At 49.9% G+C, this 18,019-nt stretch overlaps 2 protein-coding genes across 8 annotated transcripts; both read right to left on the bottom strand.

Moving 5' to 3' along the window:
* Positions 1-1,322: 1,322 nt before the first annotated feature.
* Positions 1,323-4,494, bottom strand: MYL6 (myosin light chain 6). Of its 6 annotated transcripts, XM_043446679.1 has the most exons (7): positions 4,363-4,494; positions 4,065-4,092; positions 3,059-3,202; positions 2,683-2,856; positions 2,516-2,593; positions 2,201-2,245; positions 1,323-1,510 (listed from the first exon to the last, which is right to left on the bottom strand). In XM_043446679.1, exons 1-6 carry the CDS (start codon positions 4,363-4,365, stop codon positions 2,217-2,219), a joined length of 456 nt encoding a protein of 151 aa, XP_043302614.1. In that variant the 5' UTR covers positions 4,366-4,494; the 3' UTR covers positions 1,323-1,510; positions 2,201-2,216. The 6 variants fall into 6 exon arrangements, with proteins under 6 accessions (XP_043302614.1, XP_043302613.1, XP_043302612.1 ...); XM_043446678.1 differs by lacking the exon at positions 2,201-2,245; XM_043446677.1 differs by lacking the exons at positions 4,065-4,092; positions 4,363-4,494 and adding an exon at positions 3,437-3,488.
* A 235-nt stretch (positions 4,495-4,729) lies between these two features.
* Positions 4,730-8,910, bottom strand: MYL6B (myosin light chain 6B). 2 transcript variants are annotated; one of them, XM_043446671.1, is made up of 8 exons: positions 8,779-8,910; positions 7,245-7,473; positions 6,503-6,530; positions 6,146-6,289; positions 5,756-5,929; positions 5,155-5,232; positions 4,964-5,001; positions 4,730-4,826 (listed from the first exon to the last, which is right to left on the bottom strand). In XM_043446671.1, the coding sequence occupies exons 2-7, from the start codon at positions 7,425-7,427 to the stop codon at positions 4,973-4,975; spliced, it is 636 nt and encodes a 211-aa protein (XP_043302606.1). In that variant the 5' UTR covers positions 7,428-7,473; positions 8,779-8,910; the 3' UTR covers positions 4,730-4,826; positions 4,964-4,972. The 2 variants fall into 2 exon arrangements, with proteins under 2 accessions (XP_043302606.1, XP_043302605.1); XM_043446670.1 differs by lacking the exon at positions 8,779-8,910 and adding an exon at positions 8,142-8,167.
* Between the last annotated feature and the right edge of the window lie 9,109 nt (positions 8,911-18,019).

The raw sequence follows: 18,019 nt of genomic DNA, 5'->3' as shown, positions 1-18,019 counted from the left end.
CCCCGTTCCCTCTGAATGTCAGTTTTGTGTTTTTAAAGTCTCCTGCGTAGTAGATGTCAGCATATGTCTATTTGGCGGGGAAACGTCTCGGGGATTCCCGTGGTAGGTGGTGGAGGAAGAAAGGGCACGTGGGGCTGTGTGGCCTCCTCCCAGGCCTGACTCCCGGAAGATGCGGAGAGGGGAGCACCAAAAGAATGGGAAGTTTTTAAAACGTGGGATTGTCAAAAAAGCACTTAAGCACCTCCTTCCTACAGAGGGACGTGGTGGGTCCCCCTGTCGCCTCTTCCCTCCCACTGTGACCGACGTGGCTGGTGGTGGGGAATTCGCTGGGATTGGGGGTGGCGGCTGGGTACGGGGGCCTGACCTGGGGGCGTGCCGACCCCCGATGGCAGCTCGTGCTCAGCTCTGCTCCCCAGATTGCAGCGCCCCGAGCACCAGCCGTCCCCTCCTCACCCCCGACGTGAAGACAGCAGTGATCCAAGGCTCTCCGCTTCCCGGTCCCTCCCGCCAGGCCCTTTGTCCCTCGTGCCCCCGTTTCTCCTCCTCTGCGTCTTGGCACCTTTTTTCTGTTCGAAAGTTTTCTGTAAATTTTTTCTTTTCCCTTTTTTTTTTATAAATTAATTTGCTTTCCGTTCCATCTTGTGGATGCCTTCTGTGTTGCCTTACCCGTGGCAGTGAGGCAGGGGGATCGGCGGGAGGCAGCACCCGGGAGTCCTTCCAGCAGCGTTGGGCGGGGCTGCAGAGACGCCCGGCCAACTCCGGGCCAAAGGCAGCCCAGCTGTCGGGGCTGAACAACTGCAGGGGCTGGGGAGAGGCTCTCACCTGCTCTAAAAATAGCCATTTAAGATTTGGAAGGACATCTCACAACCTGGAAATTTCGTCTATTTATCCTTTCAGAAGTGGTGGCTTCATGTCTTCCCTTATTAGGCGGGAGAAGGCAGGCATCTCGGCTGCTTGTTGTTGTTGGCCCTGGGCCTCGCTGCAGTGACAGCCCAGGCAGTACTAATATGGCCTGACTTTCGCTCCGGTAAACACTTCCCGGGCTCCCTGACAAAAGGCCTTCCATGGCAGGGAGGGCTCAGAGAGGACTCGGCCCCACATGGGGTGGAATGAGGGTGGCCAGCCTTAGTCCTGTGGGCATTTATGGCTTTCCCAATCCCCCCAGTGTAGCCTTTGTAGCACCGGTGAGTGAAGCCAGCATTTCTTAACTCAGGCAAAGGCGGCTCCTACAGGCCCTAGGCTGGCTTTCCCCAACCTCTGGTCCACTGACCCGGGACTGTGTTCCCTTTCACCCTGCTCAGGAAGAAGAGCAGAACTGCACATAGAGCAGAGAACAAGTTTATTTGGTGAATGCTGATGGCAGACATATCCAAGAGAGAGAATCTGGGGAAAATACTGTAACAAGAGAACCTAGGAAGCCTCCGGGCTACACACAGTCTCCCACAAGGACGGTGCAGCATCCACGCACATGGGGGACATCCTCAGCCATTCAGCACCATGCGGACAAGCTCTGTGGGAAGGAGAGGGGGGTGAACCAGGGGGCAGGGCGAAGGGGAGGGGTCCACCGGGGCCAGGAGACCACCAGACCACAAAGGCAGCGTAAGAAGGAATGTGCCCACCGCAACCAACCTTGGGGGCAGTTTGCAGAGGGGCCACCTTGAGTCTGCCCAGTACTCTCGACCCCCAGCTCCCCTCCCAGCGGCTGTTAGTCCCCCCGCCCCACCCCGAGCAGCAAGAATACAGCAGAGGCGGAAGAGTTCCCAACTACACCTACAGCTACTGCCAGCCACTGGTGGGAGGAGGAGAGAGTTTTGGGTTAGGGTACCTCCAAGCTGCCCAGCAGAAAGAAGGGGAAAAGATTTACAGCAGCACGATGGGGCAGGCAACCCACGCCCCCTGCCCTCCACGTGATCCCAGGCTAAAGGACCACCATGAAGCCAGACAGGGGTAGGTAGTCTGGTGTGAGTTCCCAGACACCAGCGCCCTAGAAGCCAACCAGACCTCAGAGCCCGTCCCAAGAGAGCAGGAGGTACCAGCCCCCAGGCTGTCCTCCTCGTCCCCTCCCCAGTCAGCTCCATGCAGAGACATGCCGGGAGGAGGAAGTCAGATGGTGAGGGGGAGGGCAGGGGCTGGAGAGCAAAGGCTGGGGAGAAACCCACGGGGAAGGGCAACTAGGGGAGGGGGCTGGGAGGAGCCGTACCCGCCCCACGGGCCGGTCACCCCGACAGGATATGCCTCACAAACGCTGCAGGAAGGAAGAGACATGGTGAAGACAAGACACAGGCGTGGGGTGAAGGGGTCAGGCGGCCTGGGGCTGGACATCCCTTTGTTTTCACCTCCCACCCCTTCCCCACCCTGCAGGCCCTGGGAGCTCTTCCCCCCTGGCTCCCGTTCCTGGCTGGGCCGGGCCCTGCCCGTGCCCCCTGGCACTTTTTTAGGAGCCTGAATCCAGGGACGGGGAAAGCCCCCAGTGCTGTGCGTGACCTGCCCGGTGAGACCCCGGTTCATCCCTCACCTTCGTAGTTGATACAGCCGTTGCTGTCCTCATGCCCTGCCACCAGCATCTCTACTTCTTCCTCTGTCATCTTCTCACCTGCAGAGGGGAAGGGAGCGCGAACGTTCTGGAGTCGGGTGACATTGGGAGGTCTAGCAGGTGGCACCTCAAGAAGGGCAGAGCCTCACCCAGTGTGACGAGAACGTGCCGGATCTCAGCACCCATGACAGTGCCGTTCCCTTCCTTGTCAAACACCCGAAGGCCTTCGACATAGTCCTCGTAGGTGCCCTGGTCCTTGTTCTTGGCCACAGTCTGCAGCATGGGCAGGAAGTGCTCAAAGTCCAGGACCTTCACGTTCATTTCTGCCGAAAAGGAGGTGGAAGCTAAGTCATGCGTGTTCTCAGGACTGGGGGTTAAGGGGCTCCCGCTCCAGGCAGGAGAAATCTGTGGGATTTGCTCGACAAGACCCGCTCTTGTTTGGGGTCTAGGAAGATAAAAGGAAGCTATTAGCTGAAGACTGCAGGGCCTCCACCACACTGCGGAGTTGTTCTTAAGGACCCTCACCATCACTCTTGGGGTTCCCCAGGACTTTGAGCACCTCGGCGTTGGTGGGATTCTGGCCCAGGGCCCTCATCACGTCCCCACACTGGCTGTACAGGATCTTGCCATCCCCCGTTCGGTCAAACAGCTGGAAGGCCTCCTTGAACTCTGAGGATTCAGATAAACATCAGCATGGGACCCATGGGTGTTAACCCCAACCCTCCTCCACAGTCCCCACTGCCCATTCAACTCTGATCATGCTGAGGAAATCAAATATTTATAACACTGTACACCTAAGCCCTCTGAGAGGGATCCAGTGTCTGTTCCTCTCAACTCAGGTGTCCCACATAAAGACCTGGCCTTCCTCAACCCTTAGCAGAGTGGTAACGGCCACTTACATACCCTCTCCGCCTGCAGCAAGCCTGCCCAGCCGCCTCATTACACAACTCAGGGCAGGAATTTGCCACCGCCCAGTCTGGGCCCTGTCCTTATAAGGAAGTGGGAGCAGCGGCCTGGGACTGGGGTCATCCCAGCCTGCCGCGTCTCCCCCGTGAAGTACAGGGTCCTTTCACAGGGCACTGCTACAAAGAAGTATCCTCAGCAGACTCCCCTGTTGCACTTTCACAGTAAAACAGGTCCCTGCTGTTTACAGCCTTCACAATTCCAAGCTGAGGGGAGGGGGTGGTTATCACAGGAGGAAGAGGCAGAAGTGGCTGATTAAGGAACAGAGGAGCACAAACAGCTTAATACACCGTCCCCAAGCCCCCCACACAGCAGGCATTAGTGATCAAGTTGTTTCACACACCCACAGCACCTACAACTCACCCAGTGCTTGGGGCTCAGATCTAGAGTAGAAGGGAAGGGAGGAAGAAAGAGTGAGAAAAGAAAATGCAAGATCCAGAAGGAAGGAGAAGGGAACCCAAGAGGTGCTCCCCTGGGGGTGCTGAAGAGAAGGCAGGTGGGGGTGAAGGAGCTCGAGGGCGTGTCCCTCTCCCTAACATGACCTTAACGGGGGTCAGAGATGGCCTACCTGCGGTCTGATCCTCGGTGAAGTCACACTGCTCGGAGAAGACGAGGGTGGTCAGCATCTTAACTCCAGTCCCCCCAGCTTCCGTCCCGGTCCCAAGAACTCAGAACCACAAACTCCTGTTCCACGCGAGGAACTCGCTTCCCAGCAGGGTAGGATCCCAGACACTCCAGCCCCACCGCCAACCCTCGAGGGCCTCAGGCTCATTTACCCGCTACTCTCTGCCCGCTCCCCGCCCCCTCCCCCCGGCTTCCCGCCTCTCGCCCCAAATCCCGCTCATCCCCTCGGCCCCGGGCCCCACCATCTTGACGCTCGGCTCTGCGGGACCTTTTCCTGCAGTAATGGCTCCGGCTCCTGGCCCAGCCCTAGTCTTAGTACGTCCCGATGACGTCACCCAGCTGACTCAGCCAATAGGGATCCTGGCCCGGGTTTATGCAGATGACGTTACTATATTAGTAATGAGGCGGGCGGGGCCAGCTGGTGTCCTAGTCTCCAGAACAGCCCCACCTGGGGCATAGAAACTGCAGAAGAAGGTGGAATGGGGCGCGAGGAATCTGCTCCTCCGAGCAGCGAGAAAGTCAGAGGAGGTCGCATTGGTAGGTGCGGGTGGGAACAGGAGAGCCTTCTCTTTCCCTCCCGCACCTCTAAAGAAAGCAAGAGTCGGAAGCTAAGGGAGGAAACGTCTCTTTATTTTGAAACAATAGCCTCCTAGCGACAGGAACGTGCTTTTGCCTGGTGGGGGCCCAGCGTCCGACCCCACTGCACCTGTGGAAAAAGATGAACATTGCCAAATCCTGCCGCTCTCGCGCAGCAAGACACGGAAACGCACTTCCCTGCTTTTGTACGCAGGCAGAATGTCAGGAAGGAGGCTTGCCTCTCAAGGCGCAGTGAGAGCGCCCTACCTGCATTGCTCAGACGCTTAGGATGTGCTTCAGGAAGGCTGCAGAGAGAAGAGGCAAGAGGGGCCTCAGAAGCTGGCCTGATGCTAACCCATCTGACTTTAGATAATTCAGGCTCCAGGATGCCTCCACCCACATACCTCGGGCCTCCGCCTCCCTCCTCCCCAGTCGTTTCTGCTCCTCTGGCCCCTCACCTTCATAGTTGATGCAGCCACTGCTGTCCTCGTGCCCTGCCAAAACAGACTCCACCTCCTCTTCAGTCATCCTCTCTCCTGGGTCCAGACACACACAATGTTTTAGCCCCTGCCTTCCCTCCCTCATCAACCCATGCCTCTTTCTTCTGGTGGTACCTCCTCTTCTCCCACCCTGGAGACTTGCCCATAGCAACAGTCCCCCAAGAGAATTCCCTCTTTGTAGTGGGCATGCCTTGAATGTGTCTCTGAATCTTGCTTTCCATTTCACCTCAATTATAGGTGGTGAAAGCTTTGACAGACAAGGAAACTCAATTCTAGAGGATTAAGAAACAGACCATATCAGAGAGTACAGTCATCTCTTCTCAAGACTGAAACTCAGATTTCCCGCCTCTTTCCCTTTCCTCCGCCCTTTGGGAGGCAGATGCAGCCCACTTTAGACTGGAGGAAGACCTTCAGATCCTGTCCCTAAGGCTCTGACCTTCTCAGGCTCCTGCCCGCGACCCACAGGACGGTAATCCCTCACTGGCTCTGCCTACTTGGCTACCCTTCTTAGCTCATCCTCTCCTCTCAACACCCCCAGGAGTTCTGGTGCCCGCCTCACCCAGGGTGGTGAGGACATGTCTGAGCTCGGCCCCCATGACTTTGCCGTTCTGCTCTTTGTCAAACACCCGGAGGCCCTCCAGGTAGTCCTGGTATGAGCCTCGGTCCGGCAACTTGGCGACTGCCTGGAGCATGGGCAGGAAGGTCTCAAAGTCCACACGCCGGGACTTCAGCTCTGAGACAGAGGTGAAGGAGAGGTTACCAGGGTGTCACCTAGGACCCAACTCCCATCCCCACCATGAAGGGTTTCATCCGTTCAACATTCAGATATTTTTCTGCCCTTATGTTTGACAGTTTTTAAAGTCCTGGGACCCACCTCAGCATCCTTTATCACCTTACCAACATTCCACCACCAAACTGAAAACCCTCATTGTCCCAGAGGTGCCCTCACCATCACTCTTGGGGTATCCCATGACCCTGAGCACCTCGGCGTTGGTGGGGTTCTGGCCCAGAGCCCTCATCACGTCCCCACACTGGCTGAACTGGATCTTGCCATCCCCAACTCGGTCATACAGTTCGAAGGCCTCCTTGAACTCTGGAGTGTAACGAGAGGTCAGTGTTGACAAGGGGTTCCCATCACCACCAGGAGAGAGGAAATTCAGAAACAATGTGCTTGAGCTGGGCAGAGCAGAGAACGCAAGGAGCATGAGTGTGGGAGGTTTCAAGGTCGGGAATGGAGGTAGGGAATTAGAAAGAGGATCTGACTAGGGACTGGGGATGGCCAGTGGGCTCAGGGGCGTCTCCTCACCCTCCAGCTGGTCCTTGTTAAACTCGATCTGTGGAAGAGAAGAGCAGGTGAGGAGAGATGACAGGACTCACACAATCCCTCTCCAGCACTCCTCCCGACCAGCTGGCAGCCACTTCTGGGGAGGGGCCCGTAGGGACCAGGCTGGGAACCCAGCCACCGCAGTCCCATTCCCAGCTCCAGAACTTGGGAGAATCCCAAGAGGAGGAATTATTGGGGGGAGGGTTTCCTGGGAACAGGGTTAATCCCATGCCACCTGTTCCCCTCCCTCTCCTGCCCTGAGCCCTGCATCCCTCACATAACTGGGGGCTGAACAAAGGCTAAATTTACCCCTGGCCCCCAGCTGTGATTGTCTAACAAGTCTGTCCTCTTCAGCCTTCCCTCCTGGGGTTCAGAGCTGTGGCTTTTCATATTGAATAGTCAGACAGGCACAGGCAGCAGCTCCCCCCTTTCACCTTGAAACTGTCCTGAGAACCCAGATGTTCCCCATCTTACAGGCTCTGCCTCCAGCATGACAGTCAGTGACAAAGTGATGTACATACACACGTGTTATCGGTTAGAGGCAGAGGGCAACAAAGACAATACTCATTAAGTTTAGATGCTTCCAAGCAGGGGTACTAAGAAAAACCCCCACCATCATCCAGTGCTTACTGATTCCCTACCTTCTAGATACCCGTAGTCCCCTAGGCTGTATCCCACTGGTGTACCAACCCCTCCATTCTTTTCTCACTTTTCAGGGACTTACCACCACTTTGGAGAGATCGATGGGGGGCTCCTGGGGTTTCGCAGGTTTCTCAAGGATTAGAGGGACAGGTGGTGGTAGCTCAACCCTGGATGGAGGGGGCCCTACTGCGGGCTTAGCAGCAGGCTTGGAGGCAGCAGGGGGCCCCACTGGTTTCTTCACGGGAACATCCTTCTTGGGAGGCATGATGTCGGGTGGCCAAAGGACAGTGTGCCGACGGGGGCACCCATCTCTGTTTAAATAGTCAGGGAGTCTGGGATGTCAAGGGGCGGGGGCAGCGGCAGGGAGCCAGTTGGCTGGGGGGAGGGTGAGACAGAGGAGAGAGATGCCGGCTGCCCTCACTCCTCTGGCCTCGTGTGGTTCAGGATTCCTGCCCCAAGGTCTTCTCCCTTCTGTCCACCCCACCCCAAATGCTGACCAGAACAATGGCCCTTTGGGGGCAGGGGGAGGAAGTCAGAGACAGCCCAGAATGGGGGAGTTAACTTTCAGGGTGCAGATAGGAGGGTTGCCAGGGACAAACTGAAACAGGGGTGAGGAAAAGAAGGGAACCAAGAAAATTCCGACCCCCTGACTCGGAATAGACCTTTTTCCTAGCAGCTTTAGATTCTTGAAGATGGAGGCAAGGATGGGGGCCTTATTAAAGTGGGGTCTGGGAGTAGTGAAAGGGGGAAAAAGACAAGCAGCCCTTCCACTTCCCTCTTCCTATGGATGAGGAGCAGGGTAATTTACCCCACAGCTTATAATACTCGGTACCTCAAGTCCCTCCCTCCCAGGCCAGAACTGGAACTGTGCACTGCCCCATACAGAGAGAGCAATAGAAGGGTGTGACTCCCACCCACTGTCTCCCATCCCCAGTGTTGTTTTAGGAGTGGGGATGGAGGGAAGGATTGAGTTTAATACCCATCACCCATACTCCGAAGAAAGGAGCCCTTGTCCACAAGCCTGTGGTCATTCAGGTGAGACAAAGGCGGGGTGCCTGCTGAACCTGCAGGGACTCTGTGGTGGCACCAGAGGGGAAAGGCAGCTGAGAGGCAAAAGGCCTAATTTCTAAAATCTCTAATCCAAAAAATAAAATAAAATAAAAAATAAAATCTCTAATCCATAAAGATGTGCAAGGTCCTCTGGGCTCCATGAGTATTCAACCCTCAACCAGAAGGATAATAAAACCCTGACTTGGCAGTCAGGTTGCAAACCTTGCTGGGGGCACTGGGGAAAGGTGGAAGTCAGGGGCCTATGAAAGAGGGGAGGGTTTGCTGGTTATTTTTGTACTGGGGTAAAGAAGGCGATGATTTAGATAGCATTCTGAGAAAGACAGTAGTGATTCCACTTAGGGGTTTAGAGAGTTGATGCTGGGTCTCCCACTCGCAAAAAAAAACCATCTGAACCTCATTACTGCAAATCGTCTCATTTTAGGAAAATCAGAATCTTTCCTCTAGCCAGGAGTACATCTCACACACATACACACACATACCCCTACACACACACCCCTAAGCCTTAAATAAAGGAAAGCGCCCCTCCCCAGCGCCCCAAAACTCACCCTGCGGGGTCCAGGTAAGGGGCGGAGGCGGGGCGCAGGGCAGCCGCGGGCCCTGAAGGGTTAATTTCTGCGGCCTCGGAGCATGCCGGGAGATGTAGTCCTCGCGCGCCCGCGGGCTCACGGGAAACACCGCGGTAAGGCTCCGGGAGGATGCTGGCGCAGTGACTTCCGGCCCGCGGCGGCGGTTGGTGACTCAGGTTTTGCGGGTGCGAGTTTTGTCCCAGAACCGAAAGGCAATGAGCACTTTACAGCCCCTATCCCTGACCGTAAAACCGTGCGTGGTCCCTCAGGATAGCTCCTTTGCTTGGCTCTGAGTTCCCCGTTTAGTGTGGGCGGGGATTTATTCCTGAATCCACTGGTAAGAACGCGGAACGAGGGGGAAAAGCCTGCAGCTGCAGCAGGCCGGATGGAGGTCAGATAGTAGGAAGCACTTACTCCCTCGGGCATAATGGTTCGGCCTTTTTGGCGTCCTCTTACTGTTTGGTAGAAAGAACAGAAGCCGTTGAGTTGCCTTGTGACTTGGAACAGTTAACTGAAGCTTTTCGTTTTTTTTTTTTTTAATGAACTGGTAGTTGAAGTGTAAAACTTTGGAATTAAGCCGGGTCACCTGCCCTAGTCGCTCTAAGTTGAAATTTCCCCATTCAGCGGCAGCGTATGTACCAGCTTCCCTGTCGTTTCTTCACAGGTCTTGGAATGCAGGGCTGGGTTCTCCAGCCTTTGACTATGAGAAGTCTCTGCCCAGCATCGCACATCTCTTTCCCGCAGATGGTTGTTCGTTTTAGATTTTTTTAAAAATTGAGGTATAGGTGTACAAATATAAGTTTGAGGTGTACTACGTAGTGATTCACAGTTTTTAAAGGTTATACTCTCTTTATAGTTATTATAAATTTTGGCTGTATTCCCTGTGTTGTACTTCCCCCAGATGATTATCAGAGTTCCTGTTTGTGCTTGGAGGGGGCCACTCCAGGCAAGCCTGACGTCACTGGCTGGACCAGTAAATGCCCTGGTTGCTCACACAGTGCTGGACTTCGGGGCTTGCCTGGATGGGCAGGCAGTGGGTCGGAGAAGAACACTCACCCACCGGAGCTCAGTGGTGTGAGGCATAAGTGAGCTTATGGGCAGTGCAGAAGTGATACTTGCTGGTTGGGGAAAGCTTCTTGGAAGACCAGAAATGGGTTGTGTAATAGAAACGACGATGAGGAGGGTGTTAGCAACTATTCTGGAGGTCTCAGTAGAGCAGGTACTGGTGTGAACCATAGGGGGCGCTAAAGAATGTGGACTAAGACCAGCCTGCCTAGATTTGGGGGTGGGGGAGGGGTTTCTGTTTAAATTTGAATCTAGGTTCTGCCACATACAAGCAAGTTCAGTGATCAGTAATACCTAACCTTGTAAGTTCTGTTGGGAGGATTCAGTGTGTTAATTTTTGTAAGACAGAATGGACCAGGCACAGAGTAAATGATTTGTTAGCTAAACTTCCTTTACCCTTCCCCAACATATGAAGTAGTTGGTATTTCCTCATTTTTCATCCATAAAAGATGACTAGGCATGAACAGATGGAAAGCAAGAAAGAATGCATTTGTCTTAAGTGTTTGGTTACAAGATTGTTTGGGGGAGGGCCACATCAAAGATGACTTTTTGTGTCTTTCATCACTTCCACAGAAGTTGATTTTGAAGATGGTTTATCTGATTTTTCTTCTCCTTCCCCTTTATAATTGCCCTTTGGCAGTTTGCCAAGGAGAAGTGCTTATGGCATCATCTGACTCTCTAGCGTTTTGTCTGATTTATAGATAAGCGGTGCAAGAAGAAAAGATGAAGTCCCTTGGCAAGTCAAGTTGGAGGACTATCCTTCATTTTCTGTATTATCTCTGTCTTTTAATCATAAATAACACAAACCAGGCTGAACGTGGTCTTAGCTGGGCATAGGTGATTTATGCATCATGCATGCGTCTGGGCTTTCTGTGACAAATGCCCAACCCTTCTCTCCTCCTGCGCCACCTAGGGTGTGACTTGTGTGTCCTTAAGGATTGCATATTCTAATATTAGTCAAACTAAAATAATTAGGAAGAGCAGAGCTTTTTAAAATACAATTTAAAAAAAATAAATAAAATACAATTTTAAAGGTTACTTTCCAATTGCAGTCATTGCAAAGTATTGGCTACACTCCCCATGTTCCAAAGCACATGCTTGAGCATGTCTTACACCCATTGTTTGCACCTCCTGCTCCCCTCCCCCTCCCCACTAGTGACCACTGGTTTGTTCTCTGTGTCTGTGAGTCTGTTTCTTTTTTGTTATGTTCACTGATTTGTTGTATTTTTTAGATTCCACGTATAAGTGATATCATACGGTCTTTCTTTCTCTGAGATGCTTCACTTAATGTAATGCCTTCCAAGTCCATCCATGTTGCGACAGGTGACAAAATTTCATTCTTTTTGTGGCTGAGTAGTATTCCATTGTGTGTGTGTGTACACAATACATCTTGTTCCACTCGTCTGTTAATGGACAGTTACGTTGCTGCTGTATTCTTGACAATTTTAAATAATGCTGTTGTGAACACTGGGGTATTGGTTTTTGGGTTTTTTTTTTTAATATATACCCAAGAGTGGAATTGCTCAGTCATATGGTAACTCTGTTTTTAGCCTTTTGAGAAACCTCTGTGCTGTCTTTCATGTGGCTGCATCAGTTCACACTCCTGCCAGTGGTGTACAAGGTTCTCTTGTCTTCACGTCTTCGCCAGCGTTCTTATTTGTGTTCTTGTTGATGTTAGCCATTCAGACAGTGTGAGGTGAGGATGCGCACAGCTTATGAAAGGTCTACCTTTTAATGTACATTAAAACCTGATGGGACAGTTTCTGGAGTTACATGGCACTGTGTAGATCTTTAGTAACTTGAATAACTGTGGTTTCACCCTATACACCTTACCTAGCTCTTTCACCAGTGACTAATGTGTTAAGATGGGTAATAGTTTAGGTAGAGAGACCCCAGTTTCCTCAGTAAGTAGGAAATATGTCTTCAGTCCTCTGGCATTTTGATCAGAAAGTGGTACTGGTGGTGATGCATGATAGAAGAGAGAGGATGATGAGGATGTTTTATGATACACAGGTCATTTGTGAAGTCCTTTCCAAGCCCATTTTTATAGACGCATACTAGATGACACATATAAACAGAAAGATAGGTTTTCTGGTAAGAAATGCTAATTTCATTTTTGTAATATTCTAAAACGGTGATACTCAGATTTAGCTGTTCTTCAAAATTTCCTGTAAGCAGAGAAACTTCCAGATTCTGCTCCCAAAGATTCTGATTCTAGGTCTGTGTTAGGGCCTGGAAATCTATTTGAAATATTTTTAGCCTACTGGAAAGCACAGAGAATAAACTAACAGACATAGGTAATAAAAGTGATCTTTTAAAAATGTGCATTTGATCATGTCATCTTCCTGCTTAAAACCCTTTCACATGCTTTGATAAGAATCCTCACATTAACCCACAAAAGCCAGCATAGTTTCACAACACTCCTTGCCTGAACCAACCACACCTACTAGCTTTTAGATCTTCAAAAGAACGCTATTCTTCTTGGCTTAGGTTGTTACCTCTTTTATATTCCTGCCCCCCCTCCCCACCAACACACACTATTTCCAGGGCCAAGCAGAGCATAGCACCTGGCATATGCTGGGCACTCAAATATCTGTAGAATGAATGGCAATCTGGGTGAAAGGGGAGAGTTAGGAATGGACACTGATACTAGTAAGTCAATAGGGAGATAGGTTGGGGATGCAGGAGACTGAGAGCGTTCCCACGTTCTGAGCTCTTTTATCATGAAGTAGAAAGTGAGGTGATTACTGCTCACATCGCACCGGGGACTCTCCTCAGTGCTCTGTGGTGACCTCAGTGGGAAAGAAGTCCAAAGAAGAGGGAGTGTGTGCACACAGGTGGCTGGTTCACTTGGCTCTACAGCGGAAACTGGCAGAGCGTTGTTCAGCACCTACGGTAAACATTTTTTTAAAAGTGAGGTGATCAGTTTGCAAAAACAGGAAGTAGAAGCCGTTGGCTTGAGAAAGTAGTGAAGGTTTGAAATAGGTGCTTTGAAAGAAGGGTGACAGCTTACTGGGGACCCACTGACAAACACTCATTTGACATTTATTGAGTGGCTACTCCCCTCCGCCCATGAGCTTGCTGAATAGCGTGGAGGACGGTTGTAAAAGGAGATCATAAATCTGTAATGGCGCTGACCCACAGGAGGTGATTTTCCTCTTCCAGTGTTACCCAGCCACTTGGATAATCCAGCTAGAGAACCCAGGCAGCTGGAGTGATAGTGGCTTAAATTTTATGGACTAGGGATAGTGGGTGACCTTGGGAGCGAGGAAGTTGAGAGTCTAACTAAAAGAAGGTTTGTAGTCCAGGCCGAATAGAGAGGGAGTGAGTATGAAAGTGGCTGATTAAACTGAGAGAATGTGGGAGGTCATAAGGCTGGTGTCTCAAAGAGGATGAATAAGTGAAATGTTTGGAGACCTCAGAGTTGTAGTTGGAGAAAATAGCACGTTGGAGATTAAAATTTCAAAGAATATAGGAGAAGGCCGGAAGTAGGTGAGTTGGCCATGGGGTGCATGGTTGAAAGGGTGATGAGGTGAAGGTCACTGGGTTTAAGGAGAGTGTTCCTTAACGTTCGTTCAGTTGCAAATAGCAAAAAAATCTGACTGAAACTGGCTAAACAAGATTAATTGGCTTCAGTAATTGGAAAGAGGTAGGGTGGGTTTTCAGTTCATATTGATCCAGAAATTCATGACATCACCAAGGGGTCTAATTCTCTTGCCACTGTCCCTGTGTTAGCTTCTTCCTGGGATCCTTTCCTGGAGCTCGATGCGGCTTAGCTGCACATCCTCATACCACAGAAGGACGGGAGAGAGCCTCTCTTGACCATTGCGATCCGTTCCTGACTAGACCTGCTTAGAAAAATGCACATCCACCCTTGAACTGGGCTTCCCTGGTGGCTCAGAGGTCAAAGCGTCTGCCTGCAATGCAGGAGACCTGGGCTTGATATCTGGGTTCAATCCCTGGGTCGGGAAGCTCCCCTGGAGAAGGAAATGGCAACCCACTGCAGTATTCTTGCCTAGAGAATCTCATGGACAGAGGAGCCTGGCGGGCTGCAGCCCACGGGGTTGCAAAGAGTTGGACACAACTGAGCGACTTCCCTCACTTCACCCTTGAGCTAATCACTATGGTCAGGGAAATAAATATGCCCTGATAGGTTCAGTCTGGGTTATTGCCTTACCCTGTGGTAAGGAGGATGGTGTTACTTTGATTCTCTTAGGCCACCCAGGGTGGTGGATCCACCTGCCACTGGAGGTGGATTGGAGCTCATCCAGATGGGGAGGCAAGGGCGTTGGGGAGGAAACCAACAGTGGCCACCAAATGAGGAACTATGATTCTAGTTATTGAATAACTTGCAGTGTACATTGAAGACTCCAGGGGACAGCAATATTCAGGGCACCACACCCTTCTGTAAATACTGCGTGTGTGTATTTGGGGAGTGACAGCAATGGGGAAAGGTAGAGACAGCATATCAGATTGGCATCATCGCCAAAGGAGCTGAGATTTTTTTCACCGCCCTGAGAATAATGATGGGGATGCAGCACTGGGGGGAAAGAGAAGGCAGAGCCCCTCCCCCAGTGTAAGCACGTGGAGTTAAGGAGAAAGAACGTCCCCTCTGGAGGTGCTTCTGGTGAATGAGTTCTCTTGAGAGATGAGCCAGGTTTCAGGGACGGCCCGAGTGAGCTTTGTGTAAACACGAACTGGAAGGAGTAGAGTGAGTGGGAAGTGCTATATGGGACTAGGTTTGCAGAGAGCGCAGTGGAAAGGTTTGAGAAGGCCCTTCAGCTGCCCACTTACGCTTACTGTTTATACCTTTCTTTTTTTTCTTTATACCTTTCTTATGTGCAGCAGTATTATAACTACTCTACTTGCCTGATCACCCTGCTTGTCCCTAGGTTTTTAATTCTTTTTAAAAAAATTGACATTTAACATTATTTTAGTCTCAGGTGTACAACATAATGATTTGATACTTGTATACGCTGTGCAATGATCATCACAACAAGTCTAGTTAACATGTTACCATATAAAAAATTGGTGTGTGTGTTATGAGAACGTTTTAAAGATTTACTGTTAGCAGCTTACAAATATGAAATGCAGTATTAACTCCAGTCACGTGCTGCCGTGCACACCACATCCCCGGGGCGCGTAGCTGCAGCTTTAGTCTCTGACTCCCCTCACCCGCTCACCCTCCCTCCCGGCCGCACCGGCCTGTCCTCTGAGCTTGGCCTTGCTGTCAGTGTCCCTGAGGTTCCACCTACAAGTGGACTCAGCATTTGTTTTTCTCTGTCTGATTTATTTCATTTGCCGTAATGCCCTCAGCTCCCACCCGTGGAATGGAATGGCAGGATTTCCTTCCTTTTTACGACTGAATGATATTTCATGGTGTTGATACAACACATCTTCTCTATCTGCTCACCCATCAGTGACCACCTAGGTTGTTTCCATACCTTGGCTACTGTCAATAATGCTGCAGTGAGATAGGAGTGCATATATCTTTTCTAGTCATTTTTTTAAACATAATTTACTACAGGTCTCTGAAGTATATATAAGACATTTTAGTGCAACATCTTACAAATTGTTTTCCTTTCAAAAAACAAAAACAAATCAACAGCCCTCTACATCCTGCAGAAGTGGCTTGCCTACTCTGCCTCTTTTTTTTTTTTTCCACACATTAACACAGAGAAACCTTTGTTTGAAAAGAATATGAAAACTTGCTACAGAAACCCCCTGGGGAAAGAGGGTGTGTCCTGCAATGGGCCTCTAACCAGTGTTTCTGTTTTTGTTTTTTTTTTTTTTTTTTCAGAAAAATACCCAGAAGTGGAATTGCTGGGTCATAGTTCTATTTTTAATTTCTTAGGAAACCTCCATACTGTTCTCCATAGTGTTTGCACCAATTTACATTCTCACCAACGGTGCACAAGTGTTCCCTTTTCTACACATCCTCACCAACTCTTATTTCTTGTCTTTGATAATAGCCATTCTGACAGGTATGAGATAGTATTTTATTGTGGCTTTGATTTGCATTTCCCCAGTGATTAGTGATGTTGAGCACCTTTTCACTTACCTGTTGGCCATCTGTGTATCTTCTTTGGAAAAATGTCTATTTAGATCTTATGCCCATTTTAAAAAAAAGATTATTTATGGGTTTTTGTGTTGTCTGATATTTTGGATATCAATCCCTTGTCAGATAAGTGATTTTTAAAAATTTTCTCCCACTCAATAGGCTGATTGTTTCTTTTGCTCTACAGAAGTTTTTCAGTTTTATGCATTCCCACTTGTTTATTTTTGCTTTTCTTGCCTCTTCTTTTGGCATCAGGTTGGTTTTTGGTTCTTTAGGGTAGTCTTACCTTTGCATTTCAGTAGCCTTCCTAGTGCAGTGCTTCACAAAGATAACATTTGTGACTGACTCCCAACCCAGGAGTGGAAAATTGAAAGGTAGGGGAATTGCTGCTGGAGAGAACGCCTACTGATTTCACCAAGAAATGACAGTTGGTAATTTGACAGTGAGGGAAGAGGCAGGAAAATCTGTAAAAGTAGGGAAAATTTTGCTCATCAGTTGGCAAAGATTTTTTTAAGTTGTAATATCTAAAAAAGAATATAGGAAAATATGTGTATTGCTGGTAAGAGTAGAAAACTCATATAATTTCCTTTAGAATGCAGCTTGGAAGATTATATTGTCATTCGGGAATTCCTTGGTGCACTCTCACTGCTGTGGCTGAGTTCAGTCCCTGAAGGGGGACTGAGATCCCACAGGCCACACCAACTGGCCAAAAATAAACTTTTTGTGTGTGTTCCCACAGTGAACAACAAAACAGAACTACCTTTATTTCTGACAACACAGAATCAGTTTAACTATAGGGCAATCGTTCTATAGAACTGTACATGTTGTAACGGTTACAAATTATATTTTCAAAGAATATTTAATGAAGTGTAAAAATGCTTATTATGTGTTAAGTGGAAAAAAAGCAGGTTATAATCCTACTTTAAGAACTATTTATTCCTGTAGTTATATTAGCTTTTCGTCCTCGTGTTAGTGACTTCAGGCCTTAAATCCACTGCAGCTCCAGAGAGCACACCTTCCCACTAAGAGCCCAGCAGAAAGGGAGGGAGCAACAAGGTTTCTTCTGCTGACGCTCCATCCCCGGGTGACTTCCTCTTACATCTCACTGACCACAGCCTGGTCACACAGCCACTCTTTAAGTTGCAGTGGAGTCTGGGAAAGTGAGTATCCAGCAAAGAGGCTTCTGATTAATCCCTTGGGGCTGGCACGCTGCCACCAAGAATGCTCGGGGGCCCTGTGTGTAGGGAAGAGGAGCAGATGGCCGTTGGGCAGACAGATGTGTGGCCCACCCAGTTAACCACAGCATGTTTGGGCCAGTAAAGCCACCGTCCAGGAGGGCAGTGTCCGTGAACATCGGCGGCAGCGCACCCGCGTGCTGTCACCTCTGCCTTTTCTCCGGACGAGGCATCGGGTCACGTGTGCCCGTCCCTGGCCAGCTGTTTTAAGAAATACCAAACCGGCATCTGTGTAATTGCTGTGTTAACCACCCTCAGTGCAGTTTATACAAGCACAACAGTGTACGAAACTGTCTCATCTCGCGTTTATCAATAATACGTAGATCAAAAAATATATATATAGATCAATAACCCTTCTCTTACGTGTCCTGAACTTGAAAAGGTTGGGGGAGTAGAGACCCTTCTGGGATGGGAGAGTCTGTGCCACGTCCTTTAGTTTTCTGGAAAGGTAATTACTTGGAAGAGATGGAACTAGGTAAAGAGTGCTTCTTAAAATCACACGTTTCAAGATCCCGGAAGCCAGCCATAACAGCAGGCCTTGGGTTACATGCCCAGTATCGAATAATAAGAGAGACCTTAGAAATATAAGTTCTTCTGCCCTGTGTTTTGGGGTTTTCACCCGTTAAGTTTGTGGGTTTAGGGAAGGGCAACAGACTTTTTTGCTCATGGCCAAGGCTCTTAATGTTGATGGCAAGGAAGTAGAGATGGCAGAAGAACAATCAGTGAATACCAGGGATTTATTGGAAAAAAAAAATTTGGAGCTAAGTGAGTTGATGGCATAGAGTTTAAATTTAGCTTTTGCTGGTAAGGTGGGTTTGGGCAACTCCCAACTGAGTTCTTTCCCTGCGCCTTTCCTCTCCTC

Source organism: Cervus canadensis, chromosome 25 (genome assembly GCF_019320065.1).
Source record: "Cervus canadensis isolate Bull #8, Minnesota chromosome 25, ASM1932006v1, whole genome shotgun sequence".
Classification (NCBI taxonomy): Eukaryota; Metazoa; Chordata; class Mammalia; order Artiodactyla; family Cervidae; genus Cervus; species Cervus canadensis.
The sequence above is the reverse complement of the archived record's forward strand: the minus strand, read 5'-3'. Positions and strand labels throughout refer to the sequence as shown.